Source organism: Amblyomma americanum, chromosome 1 (genome assembly GCF_052857255.1).
Source record: "Amblyomma americanum isolate KBUSLIRL-KWMA chromosome 1, ASM5285725v1, whole genome shotgun sequence".
Taxonomy (NCBI): Eukaryota; Metazoa; Arthropoda; class Arachnida; order Ixodida; family Ixodidae; genus Amblyomma; species Amblyomma americanum.
In genome coordinates, this window is record NC_135497.1 from 280,667,401 (window position 1) to 280,686,937 (window position 19,537).

Consider the following 19,537-nt stretch of genomic DNA (forward strand, 5'->3'; position numbering starts at 1 on the left):
CAGGCATGAACCTTGCGCTAAAGCTATCCAAATCTCATTGCACATGCACACATCCAAATCTTATTGGATTATTGGCAGCCCGACCTTATTGTGGACATATTGCAATACTATATCACTGATTGCACTTCTCTCATCTACTCACGTTGCCTTTGCTGCATGACTGTTTAAGGAAACACAACAGTGACAAATTACAGCAAAAAGTATTAGTCTTAGACAATGTCTATGAGGTCCGGCTTCAATTCCTCGCAGAACAAAGCATACCGAGGACTAATGTAGTAGCATTCTCCCTGTTTGTACAAATGCAGGGGCTCAAAGAACTACTCTCCATGGTGATTGGTATCTTCAATTATAACATTATGGTCAATGTGGGTTACAACAACGGCATGCAAACGTTCATCAAAATATTCGGTCTTAAGCAGAGCAGCAAACATGAATGTGTTCATACCACAGATTGCAATTAATGTTATGGCTGCAAATTGAGGCAAATCATCTTCCGAAACAGTCAAAAGAATTACGGAGCCTACAGAGACTTCCTTTCCGCTGCTGTTAAAGATGAGACCAAGTTAACATCAATGCCTACAAGGCCAAGGTCCTGAAGCCTGTCTTTCAAAAGGTCAGGTAGAGAATTAGCATCTGCTTTCTTGCTACCCACAGTGTGCACCGATACTTGCGACTGGCCCAGGGCATGCATGACCTGCATTTGATGCCGGCGAGTCAGCGTTGCACACACAATCCTGAAGTTCTTAATTTTGCGGGCGCTCGACTAAAAGAACTAGTGCTTGGCTTTGAAACGCATAGAAGAAAGTTTAGAAAGTGGGCCATACAGGAGCAGCAGCCTTGGGTTATGAACTAGGTAGTTCATCTTGGGGATGATGTTAACATCTGGAAATGTTTGCCGCAATGAGATAGAAGCCTTCAGTTAGTGTTTCCAAGTATGGCACTGCACTGTGAGTAACTTTCGGGGCAAGAACAGTGTCCATCAAATACCTTAAATCAAGGTAAACATTGTATGCTGTATTTTCCTTGGGGACACTGTTACCAACAATGAAAGAAAAAATGCGAAAGAAACACAGCCTCTCTGCAGCGGACCTTTCTATTGGTGCGTTGCCAAATATTGCTTGATGGGAAAGGGATGGAAGCCTGTATTTCTTATCCTCTCCGTGCAAAGGGAATGAGGCAAGCCTTCGGTTCAACTCATCAAGGGTAATGAAATGACGGGAGATTATTTGGCGTATGACATGCTTCAGAACAAAAGGAATAACCCCTTCAAACATGTAATGCATAACGTCGGGTGGGAAACATCTAGTGACGTCATATGAATGCATTTTGGTGAAACAGCTTTCCCCGGCGATGCCATAGACACTTGACAGTCCTGGGTCGGTTTTTGTCAGTTGTACATGTTGGGCATGAATCTCTTTTGTTCACAAAGGGAAATCATCTTCGTGCCATTTGTGATTTAATTCCGAATTGTCTGCTAAGCAAAAGTGGCATATAAGGCCCGAAGAGAAGCATTCGCGAAAACCACCCAGTTGGTGGCTAGAGAGATTGTCACCACTCACAAATTGAAGGGAGCCTTTCACCACTTCTCTGTTGGTCTTTACACCGCTCGTTTCCAGGTGTTGTAGATCAGCCAGCAGTGGCTGCATTATCTTATGCAGACCGAACTTCGTAACAGCTGAAGATTTCACAAGCAGAACAAGGTACTTGTCCTTTAGTTTGGAGCAAGATTTTGGTGAGAAATTAAAAAGGGTTAAATAGCCAGCCACGTCTGCTTCCAAGAGGGTTACAAATTACAAATTCATCGAAGTACAACTGGAGAGCCAATGTCTTTTCACCTTCAGTGTTTTTAATTGTGCTGTGTTCTTTGTAGTAACTGCCGTCAAAGACATCCTCAAGGAGGGTTGCGTTGCTTTCTTTTCCCTCGAAAAAGTTGTGAACCTTTCCTATGGCTCTGATGGTGTCAAGAACAGAAACATACTCATAGTTCTAACTTAAATCTTCCTCCATTAAAGACACAGACCGGGAAGGCACAAAAGGAAACAAATTTTGCCAATAGTTTTCTCCGCCAGTCTTCGTGGTAAATTTTTCAAGCTGTGACATGTCAACTACCGTATTTGCATCTGGAATGAATTCAGTAACAAAATTTATGATGTCTTTTGCTACCTCGTCAACAGTACTCTCTGGCAGCTGCCTGCCCTCCTGCCACTTGAGCAAAAGAGATCCCAAATGCATTGTAGACTGATCACGAGCAGATAAACCGGCTCCTCATCCTTGCTGACTCGAGATGCTACCAGGAGCGCCGTGTCCATTGGATGCACTTGCATCCTGGTGCACGTGAAGGATTTCTAGGCTCGAGGAAGGCAAAGGTTCCTCAGCACACGGCGGCAACAAACCCTGGGAATCATCCAGGCGTACTGGACTAGATGGACGAGCACGTTTCTGGGAACATGATTGCAACAGATGCTGGTGGCACCGGCTGACATGTTTCCGGAAGGATCTGTGCAGCCTGAAGGTCTTCGCACAACCTTCAAAGTTGCATGCCCAGTCGCTCTCAGTGCCATGGCATGTGGCGAGATGGCGGAAAAGGGCAGCCAACGAGTGGGTCCTCTGATGGCACCGGCTGCAGGCATATGTGTCCATGGACGTCATCTGAAATAAAAGAAAATGAATTTAAAAGTGTGTTTCGGCGTATGCTATCAGGATGACCAAAACTAATACCCCTGTCACACGGACACTGTAAAGGTACTTTGAACAAATGCTCCATTACTCTAAGGACGAACGCGCGCTGCCACACGGACGCGCCAAAGGACACCTAGCTCAAAGGAGCTTCGAAACAAGGCAGCTCGAGTTCGTCCTTTGAGGCTTCAAGGGAATACTCTCTCTCCCAGCGAATTAACACCATAAATAAATTGGGAAAAGAAACGTTCAATTTTCATTTTATAAATTCACTTCATAAGATTAGTGGTGTTTTAAAATATAAGATCATTTGTTTTGTGGCAGTCTCACCACGCCATACTCTCGTTTCAGATATACGAGCGTCACGGTAGCCACGGTAAATATGCCGCCATGTCGGCCATGTTTCCTCGCGTCGTCGCGTGGATCGTCACTCATTTTGATGGAGACCGCCGAACACAAGGCACACCAGAAAAACGTGACCACAAAAACAACGATCGCAGGGGTAAAAGAACCAAAGGGAACAACCGAAGGACGAAGCTGGGCCTGAGCGAGGCTGAGCGAGTTGGGCTCAGTGGGGCCAGCACTGTGATGTTATGCTCTGTACTTAGAAAATCATATCATTATTGCAGTTAAAATTGCGTTGCTTTAACATAATACGGTTATAAAACTAATTTACTAAAAAAATGTGACATTTCTGTATTTACATGTGCAGTGCAATTTTAATAAAGCTTTTCGCCAATGAGGGCGCTAAAAACTTCTTGCGAAGGTCGTTCCGCGACCGTGTAGCACGGACGAACTCCCTTGAAGTAGTGCTCCTTTGGGAGCGTAAAGGAGCATTAGTTCAAAGTGCCTTTAGAGTGCCCGTGTGACAGGGGTATAAGTTTCCTCTAACAATGCCTCGTAGTATGAAGGGCTTGCATGAGAAGTAGAGAATATTGACCGCTTTTTAAAATTTTTTTACAAGTGGCACTAAATTTTTTACTATAGTGTGATGAAAAGCAGATGCGTAATATCTATCAGTGGCACTGCATCGCCTCAACATGAGGTGCCAATGCAACACAAAGACCTCGCTCGTGGTGGTGAAACATCTCGTGTCCGAGCCTTGACCACTTTATTTCAGTAAATCCACCTAAACTCAAGTCCCCAGAAGCCACTCCTGGTTACGCTTTCATTCCTTTGTAAATCCTTCTTTCCATGAGTACTGTGCAAGTAAAATTCTTGTTCTTGCTATTAGATAGGATACCATACCTTCCTAGTGTGTACCTTCATCCATCCTTTCCATTCCTCAATGTTACCGCAATCATGTCTTTTCATGAATCACTTCCTTCCGTACCTGTATTTTTTTGGTCAATATCAGTTAGAATCCAAGTTTCTGCCCCACGTTTGGAAGCACTGCGAACATACAAATGCTGCTGGTACTGCCCTCTTTATGGAAAGTGACAAAATTCTATTAATATTTTTGACTACAGTGGCTTATAGGGCCTGCCAAAGGCATTTCAGGCTGTTCTAGCTGCTGCATGTGTTGTTTAAATTTCTCAGCGGCAGAACTGTGCTTGCTCTGTAGTGCCATTGCAGCAGGCGATACAGGGGTGTTCATGTTTTTATGGGCGACGCGACCTTTGGCTCGTGATTGTGATGGCAACAAACGCGCCTTTGTATATTCTCATATCAATTCTCACCTCACCGTCACTTATCACGACCCTATTCCTTCTCTTTTCTTCCGCAGTGCAGATACTCATCTTTTCAGCCGACCTCTCTGCTATTGCCATGCAATAAACGAATCCATCAGTAACATGTGAGCGACATTATTTCGGAACACTCCACTACGGCACCTCTTTCTCCTTTCCCTCTTTTACTACACCCGTCATCTCTCCTCTTACAAAGCGGCTGAGGCGTCCACCGAGAGAAATCCAATTACTGCAGGTTTGCTTTCACAAAAAAACAGTTTTCGTATTACGCGCCTTTGAATGCTAGATATAGATAATTCAGGCCGCAACCTGTGTAACTAGGCGGGCACCACTAGGCTGAGCGCCCGAACGTTCCAGTAACTTTAGCTACTAGGTACATGTGGCCCCATCTGTAGGCAGCAGCCCTCACTAGACTCAGTGCGAATTGCCGTTTCCTGGACAGTATTTATTGATTTATTCATTCATTTCAGACGCCCGAATGGCCATGTAGTCGTTTCGTTCCTTTCGAGAACATCCCTTTCGGCCAATCATGAGCTGCCGAAAGCGGCGGTTCCGAAAGTGAAGCAAGTTGAGACAAGGGCTTAATAACTTTTAAAAAATAAGCACGAGACGACCGCGAACCGTATAAACGCTGTGTATACATATGTGTGCGATCGTCCCATGATGAATTTCTGTGGGAACTAAAGAAGTAGCTACAGGCGTGCCGGTCGCAGAGCCGGTTTTAAAATATAGGAGGTGGCATAAATGAATCCGCGTCCGACACAATGTATTTCTTCCGATGGTTTTTGTATATTTATTTCAGTCATAAACCGGTGCTACTACTACTGCTACTACTACTGCCACTATAGTACACATTATAATTACTGGCGTGAAGTACCGAGCCTGCGTTTTTACGCGCTCACATTCCAACTTCGCCGATGAAGAAGGGGCGAATGGCGAGAGCAGCTAGGCGCGAGATTTTTTTTCTGCGCGCCGCAGCGCAAAAAATTGATGTCTTACATGAACTTGATAAGTTCACAGGACCTTATAGTAACACACACAAACACACAGAGCAGGGGCTGTTTAGGAATTCAAACCAAAGCAAAGCGGCAGGTTGTGTCTGCATGCAATAAATGAAGGATGCAACTCACCGTCTCATACCTTTTTCACAGCAGGTCGAGGTGTGCTAGCTGTCGCTAGCCTTCGTAGTTGGCATCTGACGAAGGCTACAGGCCTCGCAGTGGTTGCTGCAGCGCTTTGCACAGCACTGCGACGAATCAAATCTTGTAATTGTTGCTGCTGTATGGTTCTCACTGCTCACGAAGTGCTCTCTTTCAGCGCATTTTTCGGTCCCTCCGATCAGGCCGCGCGCGCTTAAGCAGATGATAGCCATAAGTACGTTTCTATCGGTTTTTAGAGGTCAAGTGCAATGATGATACTACCTCCGACTGGCGTCGGAATCGGTATCCGGTAGTGCCTGTGCCCCTTTGCGCGACGGCCTGTGCGTCCTGCGCCACATGCTGGCTAAGCGTGGTTGCGTTGCTTTCACTTTTCAGAAGTTTCGATTTAAGCGTGTGGTTCCACAAACGCTGCTACTTCTTCGCATTGCGTTCATCAAAGTGCTTGTGTGCTTTCGTGCCCTGGTTACCCTGGTGCCGTTAGTGGGGCAGTTCTTGACTGCCAGCTGTGTGCGTGCGTGCGTGTGCGTGTGCGTGTGTGTGTGTGTGTGTGTGTGTGTGTGTGTGTGTGTGTGTGTGTGTGTGTGTGTGTGTGTGTGTGTGTGTGTGTGTGTGTGTGTGTGTGTGTGTGTGTGTGGCGTCACCGGAAAGGCTTCCATTTCGTACGGTGTGGTTTCGGAATCGCCGACGCGCGTTTTGCACTGCGTAAACTGCGTTCAGCGCATGTACTGAAAATGTATCTTAACGAAATCGCCACGACCTCTTGCAACGTGGACCGGAACGTGAACTTGCGATTTCTGTATGCTCAGGGATCAGTGAGATGAAAAAAAATGGAGGACGCTTAAGGTTCGTCTAAAGGCGGAACCGCATGGCGCGATTTCAGGCGCGATTGACGCGCGGATGGTGGGACGCGCGCGTCATTTTGACGCGTGCCCAGTATGATCCGTCACGAAATCGCGCCGCCTCACGCGGCGCGTCCGCCAATCAGAGTTCAGGTAAGTCACGTGGCATTTGGTCACGTGGCATTTTGGGTTTGTGGTTTTGCCACCAGATGGCCTTGCTCTCTGCGCATCTCGACGGAACCTCTTTGGTGCAATTTTTTTTCTCGGCTGAACTTGCGCGTGCGTCAAAGAAAACACGTGCTACCGTGATTTCGTTCGCGAATCGTGTTCACCTGAAATGGACAAAGCAACCTTCAACTAGGCCCTAAAACCTTAAGTGGAGAAGCGTCGCGTCCTGTGGGACGTACGCGACCGCAACTGCAAAAACAACATGAAACGTGGCCAGGCTTGGAGAGCTACATAGCAGATGCCCTCAGCGTAGACGGTATGCACCAAATCTGAATCTGCGCACACGTGATGTGGCTGCCCTGCTTGTTCTATGTACATTCGCCTCGACAAGCATGTGAACTTGGCATGTTTACCCGCCGTTTTCGTATTTATCTCGCTGGCAGAGAGCATGCCGCCGCGACGCGAAAGCGCCGCTCCCTTTTTTCGTGCGGGTGCTCGCGCGTCGGCGGCAACGCGGGCGTTCGCCGCGCGTCGCGTTTTCGCTCGCGGAAAACGCGCCATGCGGTTCCAGCTTAATAGAGTGGGACGCGACAGTGCTTTGCAGCGTTGCCAAGGGGTCCGACTCGCGCTGCCGACAACTACTACTACTACGTCGCCGACGGCTTTTCGATTGAACGAGCTGTATACGCTGTCGCGTAAAACGACCGAGCTGAATTTCAAGGGCACAACCCGACTTCTCGTGAACAGAGCATGAACCCGTGTATTGCGTGCATGATCCTGTTGGATGAGGCAGCTTAACAACCGGCGGAATTATCGTGTAGAGACCAACACTTCCGATCTTCTGAAGCCTCCAAGTACGTACAGTAAGTGATATACGATGTTGCGATTGTATTGCTTTATGTATAAATATCACAATATGCTTAGTGTGTAACTCGGTCGTTTGCTGCGGCTACATACATGTACCTGTTAGCTCGAAAGACCAGCCGGACATGCGCGCTTTGTAACCAAAGAAGCGTCTTGCTGAGGGAATAAGGGCTGCTCATTACGTAGTACGCGTCACCTTGTTGCAGCGCTGTATACGATGGCTTCTCCTTAGCAGTAGTTTTTTGCGAATTGGTAGGTGAAATGTGCGCCTCAGTCGTGTATTGTAATATTATAGTAAGCATTTCAGAAAGTTTGTGGGTATACATTCGGGAACGTAGACTGACGTGTAGTCTCGAAGTTAAGTTTTTGCTTGTGTCATTGCCATTGATGGGTGCTTTAAAACCTCTAGAGTTGTCTCTGTGTACTGCAATCGTTCGAAAGCATAGAGGTTTACATGCCGTCTGTCCGTGTTTTCGGCTATATGCGTCATATCGCGTGCCGTTGTGATTGAGATTCACATAAAAGGGAAACATTCACATAACAGTGAATCTCAATCCAAGTGCATTACGTTCGAGCTGCCGTAGCCAGAAACAGAGCTTTCATTTGGGAAAATATGGCAGCTGGAGTCCCAACAAGTGTCATGTAATGTATGCGTAAGGATGGAATGACTTGATGTCGTAATGAATTGGCAGCATATGTCAGAATGATGTTTTTAATGAACGTTGCTTTCTCGAACAGTCTGCTCGATAATGTTTCATTGTCCGTTAGGAGGTACAGTGTCTCACCTCTAAGGCACTGTTTTCCATCAGAGGTAGCCATCCACGAATGTTCATCATTATCCTTGCAAACATTCATGAGTGGCAATTACAGTGCAGAGAAAGGCAAAATACGAAAGATGTAGCCTGCACCTTGCCAGCCTCTCTGGCTACACAATGCTCCGACAGCACCGCACTAACTGAAAACTTCAAGCAATTATGTCAAAGATGGCCATAAATGTCGACCAATATCATTCTTCAAGGGGTATGTTTTGCTTGGCGGTTGTTTCTGTTTGTGGGGAGTGTGAGATGTGTGCTACCATTGTTTACATACACGTACTACTTTGTTTCGTGAACTGTTTAAAAAAATGGACGTATGTTGTAATGCCTAGAGATACCTGTCTGCATGTGTTCCTGAGTACAGAGCATAAGTATGCACAGGTGACTGTGACTTGCACTTATACATTCTTCACGGAAAGGTTTCGAACTCCATTTGCAGGACTTGTGTGGCAATATAGGGGGAAGGTGAACAATGCAAAATTCCAACTTAAATTACAACTACATCATGGAACTTCATTGAAAGGTAGACAGAGGTGCAGAGCCACAGTCAGGGTGGGCGACATATGATTTAAAAGGACAAGTGCCATTAAACCCCCCCACACTGCACTCCAGTGAGCACAGCTTCTTGGTGAGAAAAAGAGTAATGTGTGCAGGTGGATATCAGGCACTGCGCGCATTACCAGCCAAGCAGCTAAGTCTAAGACAATATCAGTGCACCCAAGCAGTGCGTCTAGTTTATTTGTTAAGCATTTCTGCATTACTTTAGCGCAAAGAGGTAGCCTAAATTGGTCATATCCATGAGCACTTTTGTGTGTATGAATTTGTGCGGGCTTGCATGCGTATGAGTGTTTGCCTGCTGCAAATATTTTGCCTTTGTAGTTTTACGTTGTTACTGTTCTCACCATCTGGATGTGATTCATGCAGATGTACAGCTCCCTGTCTTTCTCACCGGCGTAGACATGAGTTAAGGCAGCTGGAGCAATTGTGTACTACAGCTAAGAACGCCCACTTGCACATATCATCCTGTATCATAGTTGTTCTACGCTAGTGTCTTAACTTGAAGGTAAACTTATGAAGGATGACAGCCACACTATGCATTTGTCAACACTGAAGCCCACCTGGAATGTGTGAATGTAATGAGTGATGTCTTGTGCCTGACTGCAGGCTTGCAGTATGCGTTTGTGCTTTTCAAAATGTTGGGAAAAGATTCCAGCCTGCACCTTGACTTCAATGCAGGACACGGCATAGACGGTTTTGTGCTTGCAGAAAAAAACACGAGGATTTGTGCGTGTCCAGCTCACTAGCACTGTACAGCACCCTCGTCATCGAAAGCCCATTCTGAAACTTATCAGTAGAATGCTAGCAATCATTGTAGATTACTTTTGCAGCGAAAGCTTCACTACGTTAGGCTTTCAAGAGAGCAGCGTCAGTGCAGTCACGCGACAGGTGTCACGCTGTGTCATGTGGCAGGTCATGTGACCTACTGACGTCATCACAATCTGCCCACCGTGGCAGGTGGCAACTTCCCCATCGGGCATCGGGCCTTTCATCGACGCTGTACAGACAATTTGTTTGGCAGTGTGTGTGGCGTTTGTGAACATAGCCATGCAAAGGAAACTTTCGCCTCTCATCAGGGTTAACCAAAGCTTAAACCACATCTAATTTTTTTTATTCAAGCACTTTTCCTTTCATCATGAAACTAAGGAAAGCACCCCAAGGGTGATAATGTGAAACATATTGTTCCATCTGTTTTCACATTCCCTTCATTGCAATCCAGGCGCAGCACTACCACGGCTGGTGGCATTTAGTGGGCCACATTGCAATCCACTCCATTGTCACGCTTCATTATGACATCCTTCTTACTCAGCAAAATGTCCACGTGCACTGTTTGCATCCTTTCGTACATCCAGTTTAAACATTTATTGTATCAGTGTCTGTGTGCCTAACGGAGCACACTAGGTCGTTAAAGTTCACCTGTATTGTCGACTGCAGCAAAGTATTATTCCTGACGTTGCTCGGATACTTATCAATGTATATGTGCCATTTTCCACTCTTACGCTTGCTGCATTGGTGATTGCAGATGTGAGCTTACGTCAAATCAAGTTTATTTCAGCTTTTGTCGTACAAAAACCGTGGGTGACGAAAAAAAGCGGTTTGCAATGACCGCTTGACAAGCTTCGTCACCCGTAGAAGTCGGCAGCATTAGCAGAGACAGTTACCCAGGAAAATCATTATACATTGTTAAAGAAAGAAGAGAAAAAGAAAAATGACAGGTAAAAACATTTCAACACAGTAACAAAATACAACCTTGTCAATGAACCGTTCCCTAAGTGCAGAAGTCATTTTTGTTAAATTGCTATAGAGAGGGTTGTTCAAACATTCCGGACGAATATATTTTAACATCGTACAAGCGTAGTTTGTTCTGCATCTGGGTATTGCAAACATTCCATGGTTTCTAGCTCTATATGGTGTGGCATATGGTACAAGAGGAACAATGGAGCTCAAAAATGGGTCATTTCATGCCGTGATTTTTTTTTTATAAAAGCAGGCAAACCTGTAATAAAATAGCTTATAAACCGGAATAATTGTATACCTTTGTCTTATGGGGCGAGTCGGGGCGTCAAAGGAAGCATTTGTAATGATCCGTACCTTTTTTTTCTGTAGTGTAAAAAGCTTTTTGTATATTTGACACAGTAGTATTCCCCCATACCAAGTAACAATAACTTATATATGAGATGAAAAAAGCGTAATAAAGGCCGAGCTTCGTTTTCACTGGCAAAATATGTTCATTACGAGCGATGGTACCTATAAATTTAGACAGGGTGATGCATATATCTTGCTAATTTGGGTATTCCATGACAATGTGGGAGTAAAATCTATGCCAAGGGAGATGAATGCCTCGAGATATTGCAGTTCTGTGCCGCTGAAAAGGATTTGTGGAGGATTCGCGACTACCTTGACCTTGGAATGAAATATTATTGCCTTTGTTTTCTCTCGGTTTACTAATAATGAACTCAATGAAGACCATTCCCTCAAGTATCCAGTGCTGTGTTCCCGGTGTCTGTCAGTTGTTTCATATCTGAGGAGGAGCCGAATAAAATGGTGTCGTCAGCATAAATAATATATTTTCTCTCTTTGCTAATGTTGACTATGTAGTTTATATATATATTAAAAAGTATAGGACCTTGAAGACTGCCCTGGGGCACACCGTTTGGAATTTGTAGAACGTCAGAATGGCAATTATTGATGGAAACATATTGGGATCGCGAGCACATATATGATTTGAAAAGATTAAGGGCATGACCGCATATACCGTAATGTTCAAGCTTTACAAAGTGAGTATTATGATTAAGCGTATCAAAAGCCTTACTAACGTCAACAAAAATTCCTAATGTAAGCTTCTGGGAATCAATATTGCTTAATATATACTCCTTTTGATCAAGTAATGCCTGTTCTGTTGATATATTTTTGGTGAACCCGTACTGGCAATCATTTATAATAGAGTGTTCTTGTAGGATATTCAGAACACGGAAATTAATTACACTTTCAAGCTCCTTAGAGAACAAGGGCAAACGGATATTGGCCTAAAATTACTTATGTTATTTCTATCTCCCTTTTTAAAAATTACGGCCACCCCAGCAAGTTTCATGGGAGCAGGAAAACTGCCGGTAGAAAGTACAATGTCACACACACACACACACACACACACACACACACACACACACACACACACACACACACACACACACACACACACACACACACACACACACACACACACACACACACACACACACACACACACACACACACACACACACACACACACACACACACACACACACACACACACACACACACACACACACACACACACACACACACACACACACACACACACACACACACACACACACACACACACACACACACACACACACACACACACACACACACACACACACACACACACACACACACACACACACACACACACACACACACACACACACACACACACACACACACACACACACACACACACACACACACACACACACACACACACACACACACACACACACACACACACACACACACACACACACACACACACACACACACACACACACACACACACACACACACACACACACACACACACACACACACACACACACACACACACACACACACACACACACACACACACACACACACACACACACACACACACACACACACACACACACACACACACACACACACACACACACACACACACACACACACACACACACACACACACACACACACACACACACACACACACACACACACACACACACACACACACACACACACACACACACACACACACACACACACACACACACACACACACACACACACACACACACACACACACACACACACACACACACACACACACACACACACACACACACACACACACACACACACACACACACACACACACACACACACACACACACACACACACACACACACACACACACACACACACACACACACACACACACACACACACACACACACACACACACACACACACACACACACACACACACACACACACACACACACACACACACACACACACACACACACACACACACACACACACACACACACACACACACACACACACACACACACACACACACACACACACACACACACACACATGCGTTAGACATGGCACAATTTCATGTAAGACATTTTATTCGACGAGTTTGGATATTGTAAGAGTCTAGGTTTGCCGTGTCCTTCAGGGTTTTTAGATTAATGTGCACCTCATTTTATTTTCATTAGTTGGTTCAAAAAACAAGGTTTGTGAAATTTTGTTGCCCAAAAGTCTCGAACAGGCAGCGTTGTGAGAGCGAGTCCCAACTGAGGTAAAAAATTTGTTAAAAGCGTTGGCCAAGCACGATCCACTTAGTTCAGTACCTTCAACTTTCAGGGTTGTAATTTTGTTTGGGCGAGTAATTCTGTTTAACAGCAGATTAAGACGTTTACATTTTTCTTTAGGATTACTGGAGAGTTCCCTATCAAATAGGTTATTGTAGTAAGTAGTCCTAGCTGACCTAATTTCATTGTTCATGCGATTGCGCAATGCTTTAAATTGAGCCAAAAGTGTGGTATCCTTAGTTCTAATGAATTTAGCGAATATCCTGTGTTTCTTTTTCACGAGTCGTACAAGTCGTGCGGACACCCAAGGTTTGCGAGCCTTTTTTGGCATCTTTACTTCAGTGACAGGAAAACATTCTTGATGCACGGGTAAAAAAAAAAGCCTCAAGAAAGTATTATAAGCAGTATCGGAGTCAGCGCTAGCGAAAACAGGACCCCAATCCACTAGTTGTATGAGACCTCTAAACGTTTCGAGGTTCTCTTGTGAAATGAACTGTCGGCTATATTTGTGGGGACCTGCCTGCAGCCCCCTGTGTTTGCTTTCCCGCGAGGGACCGTGCAGCAGCAGTCTCACCCTGGCCGGTCTCGATTGTCTCGAGGGGGGCGCGCGCGCTCTTTCATACGGCCTTCGCATTCGCCGCAGAAGCAGTGCGAGTTTTTCTCCGGGAGTTACGCCGCCCGCCGCCGCTAGAAGTGCGACGACCTCACCGCTCCCTCCCCGTCTGCATCTGCGGCGGCGGGTGGATTTTGCCTGGTTTCGCGCTGTAGCCCGCTGGTTCATGGTGAGCGCAGCACCGAAATCAGAGACACAAAATGCAGATGCTTAAACTGCCTATCTGCAGCACAGTCCACATGGCGCACAGATTCTTCGTCGCAAACTTTGCTCGATGAAAACATTGAAAATGAGGAATCACTCTTTCATTCCTCAGAACTATGTCGAGCATTTGTGGTTTTAAGTCCGGAAGGAAACACTCTGGTCATTTCCTCTAGTATATGTCATGGTCCGTGATTAAATGACAAGTTAATATATTCTAAGGGGAAGATCCATAATGAAAACTCAGAGAACGAAAGTTTTGTGCTCGCCCCATAAAAATGTACTATATCGCGGAAAAAATTCTGTACGACGCTTGAACCGTAAATCTGATAGCACCGTAGCGGGCGGTTTGAGACGGTACTTGAGTCGCTGAGCGGTCAAATAAATTGCAAGATTGCTGGGAGGTGTATATAGTACTTAATTACGTAGATATCGTTTTTCGCATGTCCTCAATGAACTTATTTTCACCCTCATATACATCACAACTTCCTTAAACGAGAGGCCTCTATTAATATCTCAAAAGAATGCTAATTAATAGTGCGCGAGCAAGGGTCAAGAAGTACTGTAATGAATTCTCGGCTCGAAGCCAATGACCCGCGGCCTTTCCGCTTTTGTTGTCAAACAAGAGGCCACCAGATTTCTCTGGAATGACTGTAGCCACGTGCAAGTCTCTCTTCATGTTCAAAATTGTCGCAAGCGCATTAGGCGTCTAATGGTTCAAATTCCTGGTAACCTTTCAATTTTGCAAGGCCGAGAGCGACCTTCGTTGACTGAGCACATGTTTTGTCGCTGCGCCGGCGAACTCCATGCTTTCTGTTTGAGGACACGAGTTAGCCTCAATAAACAGTTTTCTAGTTGGACGCAAGCTTCCTTGTCGTCATTCTGGCCTGACTAACGTTAACAGAACGTAACAGAAGCAGCCAGTACAAGCTGCGTATGCTGCCACAGATATTGGCATGTACTGAGTATTGCAATTTCAGAAAGTATGTATGTCCAATGAGTGACTTCAACTACCATATAGAGCGCCATTTTTGTTCTCCATGTATATTCAACCTGTGGTGTGTCCTGAAACTTCCTAAAATATTTGGTTTAAATGTCATTGTAAAAGACATCAGATTATGGACTTGAATGCTCAATGCCGTCTATTCTCTTAAATTCAGGGGATTTTACTAACATGTAAGCATTGCAAATGTTCATTTTTAGTTCCTTACATTGTAAGCTAAGCCAGCTGGTATAACGCGCATTGCTTTGAGGTTTAGTGGAGCTCCGTTAAGTTGCGGAAAACTTCTTTTTGTGGTGCTACTTTGTTTCCTGAATGACGTGAGGAAAGTTCACGCTCACGGGAGGTTGATCGAAAGCGATGACGAGGCTACAGATATGCAGGAGAATAATGCAAAGCTGGTAGTCATCGCCTCTCAGATAAGTTTGCTCGCTCGTAAAGGCCGATTTTATTCAAGCAGAGCGCAGTTCCTAATTTTGCTTTGCTGGCAGTTAGTTCATGCTTGCAGTTACTGTAAACAAGTGACTTAATTTTCGCGTTGTCATGGGGTGGGACGGGCAGTCATGAGACGGCGCCAAACTTCAAAATGCCTTTCCAAAAGGATATCTTGGACGTCGCGTGCTTGCAACGTGCTCTGCTCCAGCAGCCAGGGTTGGGTTTCGTCTATAACCATTTCTTTCGCAAATGACATGACGCGTTTTCCTGGGTAGCACCGTGAATTCTTGCTAATGCCGCTGTTGTGCAAACTTAAAGCAGCTGCGCTTGAAATTTCAGCACCTATATTTGCTCTGCAGAATCCTTTACTCCTTGAAACTCGCCATCCAAGTATTACATGCCGCATGTCATTCTAAGCACTCAAAGAACCTGCCGGAAGACAAACTATATAGAAGCTGAAAGCCTTGCTTTTTAGCCAAATATAAGGGTAGAACGTGTTGACGTCTGTGCTCGAAGCATACGTTCCACCATACACAGTCGGGCTCAAGGAGTGAGCGCGCAAACGTTAATCCGTTGTTTCAGATTTCGCCCATGGGAAAGGGGCTGACTACGCGGTCTTTGCGTAAAGAGTAAGGGGCAAAATATAAAGGTTTGACAGTTACCACTGACGCGGGCCGAATTGGGAGCGAGCGCGCGTTCTCCTTCGGAGTTAACGGCGGTCGCAGCGGCGGAGCGGTGGGGCAGTGGCGACACCACCGAGGTGCGGCGGGAGGCGGAAACAGACCCCATTGCGAAGGCCGTAAGAAGAAAAGCGCGCGCTCCCCTCGAGACCGGCCGTGGCATTCCCTTGTCAGTTACATTAACTGGCAAGAGAGGGCGCCAGCGTCGCTGCGCGGGAGACTGCTGAAGGCCGCGCGCGGGAGATGGGGCTCTTCGGCTGGGATCGTCGGCGCGAGCGGACGTGTCGCTCGCGGTACAGTGGCTAGACTAGGGAAGTGTGCTGACCGCGCCTCCGCCCGTGAAGCCACTCCGCGATGCTCCGGAGAGGGAGATCCAGGTGGCGCTGACACCCGCTTACATTTCCACTCGCAGCGAAGTCGTCTGCTCTCCGCGCAGTAAATCGGCCGCGTTTAGCGACGTGTTTTTGGGTTCCGCTGTATTCTTTCTGTTCGTACTGCGACTTGCGCATGTACACAGCATCTTTATTTGCCAACCATGTGTGTCGTGCCTAAGTGAATGAATACTTTCGCAAAGCTGCCTTTTATTCGCCGTGAATTTCGTTGTTGCGGATCGCTCTCGGATCTCGCGTTTCTTCCAATCAACTCCGCTCCTTCTTTAGCATGCAGATACACTACCCATTCCAGGAGTCCCCAATTCATTTTCTAGAAAGATAAGCAACAATCGCAGGCTTGGTGACGTTTGTGGAATTTGGCCGAAATGGGGATGCGGGGTCGTTATCAAAGGTGACGCACTTTGCCGGACCCACAAGAAGGAAAAGCTGGCAAGTTCGCTTCGGGCAGAGCAAACGCGAGAAATACGATCTGATGACAGTTTTGTATTTGTCCGTGAGGTTATTAATTTGTTTGAATGTTTATTTGCCTAAGTTGTTTATTTGGCTCTTTTTTTCTATCAGCAAAAACAAATTTCTGCTGTACAAAACATTTTTATTCCACAAATGATTGGCACTAAAGCATTGAACAAAATCCCAAATTGCAGCCAACACTATGGTTCTTTGTCAAACAGAACGAACATATTGGACACTAGTTTTAAAATGTTGGCTTTTTGCAAAAAACAAGTTAGAACATGTGGTAGGTCCAACAGGAGTTGCTGCCACTCAAGTTGTTCTTCTAAGCTTCAGGTGCTTCCTCCTTTCGCTTGCTGAAGGTCGATCTTTATTGAGGGACTTGGTAAAAAAAATGAAGCCTAGCAAGAAGAAAGAACTCCACTATGTTGTTTGTCAGTTCCTGCTGGTGTGCCTGACATCCTACACGGGGCGCATTCTGCATAATGTGAAGAACTTCCACCATGCTGTCTCGATGAAGCTTGATCTAACTGAACCACATAGTAAACACATCTTCTAAAGCTTTCACGAATGCGAATAGCTGGACTGAAGGATACAGAAGGCCTCCTTGATCGCAAAAAGCAGTAAAAGAGGAGAGACCCTCATCCGCATCTTCAGCAGTTGTCAAAAGCTGCTCGAAACATTCCGGACACTTTGTACCCATCACCCTCTTTCGAGCCACATATCCAGCCAAGTAATATGTCAACCTTGCGTCGCTGGTCTGCTGTGGGTAGATATGGTCACCGAGTTCGGACTTGTCGAGGACACTTGAAGCCTCATCAAGTTTTCCCTTATCAATTAGAGTGTCTGCATGGTTGGCAGCTTCATTCACTCCGACTAAGGAAGTGATAGCATCGCCCGCGCAGTTTCCTGTGTTAAGTGCTTTCACGAGGTTATAAAAACTTAAGCAGTTAACTGCTGTTAGTAACTGAGACGATGTAGGATGATCAATGCAGCCCGAAAATTGCCGAATGATTCCAAATAAGTTTTCAAGCGGATCTTGGCTGAGACGCGAAGTTAGTAAATACTTATATCCGACACATTCAGTCAGATATGTGAGAAGCTCCAGTGTGCCTTTCAGTGTCACTCTAAGGCCTTCTGCAGTGCTGGACGACAAAAAGCCTGCCTTTGTGGGCCCTGTGTTGGCTTCCCACCTACTGATGTAGTCCAGGGCATTTTGCAGCACTGCTTCTTCTTCTGAGTTTTTTCTCAGTGCTTCTGAAGGCACTCTTGAGGTCATGACAGAAATCAGTTTCTGCATAATGGTAATGAACTGTTCTGTTGGTTCTCTGTACGTACAGGACTTTGAAATTTCCTCTCTGTACAAAAAAAGCCCGCGCAGGACTTCGCTGCTGAAAAGGTGAAAAGCATAATTCACCTTCATCTTCTCAAAATTATTTGGGTTTAAGTGTACATTAGTTATATTGGGCATTGCTTTTAGAGTTGTTGCACACTTGTCCAATTCATGGGCAACTTTGATTGGTCGCACGTCAACGTGACCCTGTGGTGTTTTGTACCCCGCTTTTATGAACCCGTTCCTAATGCATTTAACCAAATGCGGAAAGCCTGACAGAAAGAAGAGGCGCATACCATCTTCAGTAGGGTGTTGTACTGATGGCGTTACAGCTGCAGTGGTACCGCGTACACCAAGCTGGTGCCACATCGAGCGATTCCAGGATGCCCCGTCGCAAGTGATATAATCAACTTTAAGACCTGCTTTTTCTGATAAAACAACCACTTCCAAAATAATCTTGGAAAGCAAGTGGGCCTTCACGTTCCCTCTCGACGCAAATACGCCTAAAACCTGGTGCCAGGACCCGGTCATGGGCTGGAACATTATAACCATGCCATCCATGGTCACAAGGCATTGTCTTTTCGTGGTCAGCAGTGAATTCACCGAGGTCCACAAAGCCATCAATTTTTCCAGTACCTTGTGCCACTGCAAAGTTTTCGGCGAGTTTCATCTCGTCTATTATCCGACCGCCATGGCACTGAAACTCATCCATTTTTTCAGTTTTTTTTGCAATTCCTGAGAGGACAGTGGAATTAAAACCAAAGCTGCTCTCATACTTCTTCATAAAATTTCTGAGGCAAGTGCGGCTGGGAAGTGCAAGAATTTTTTCCCTGCGCACATGCTCATACAGCCTTGGGCTCTTGATACGCATAATGACGCATTCCAAAACCCATTCGGAGCTGTAGCGCATGCCATTTGGTGATTTGCGGCTTGCAGCTTCGAAACAATGAAGGATGGCAGCTTTCTGTTTAGGAGGGAGGTTGTCGATCTTTCTGAGAAGTGCCGCTTCCTCAATCTTCTCATTTTCCGCTTTCATTTGCGAAATTATCTGGTCCAAGCCACTCACTTTGGCCTTCAAGCGCCGCACAGCTTGAGTTTTCACTTTCACCTTTTTTCCAACATTAGTTGTTGACTTTGTTTTCCTTCTCCGGCATCTTTGATTCATCAAGATCTTCCGGAGATACTTGCAGGCTACACACCGCTCAAGCGAAGTTCCAGTGCACTTCTTGTTGTAAAGGCTCCCATTCCACACTACCAAGTTAGAGTTCGA

General features: G+C 45.7%; 1 protein-coding gene across 1 annotated transcript in view; it reads right to left on the reverse strand.

Moving 5' to 3' along the window:
* LOC144118317 (uncharacterized) overlaps positions 1-18,405 on the reverse strand; it is a 36,641-nt gene extending 18,236 nt beyond the window's left edge. Inside the window, exon 1 of the mRNA XM_077651280.1 lies at positions 17,574-18,405. Coding sequence (XP_077507406.1) covers positions 17,574-18,405 — 832 coding nt within the window. The remainder of the gene's footprint in view (positions 1-17,573) is intronic.
* Between the last annotated feature and the right edge of the window lie 1,132 nt (positions 18,406-19,537).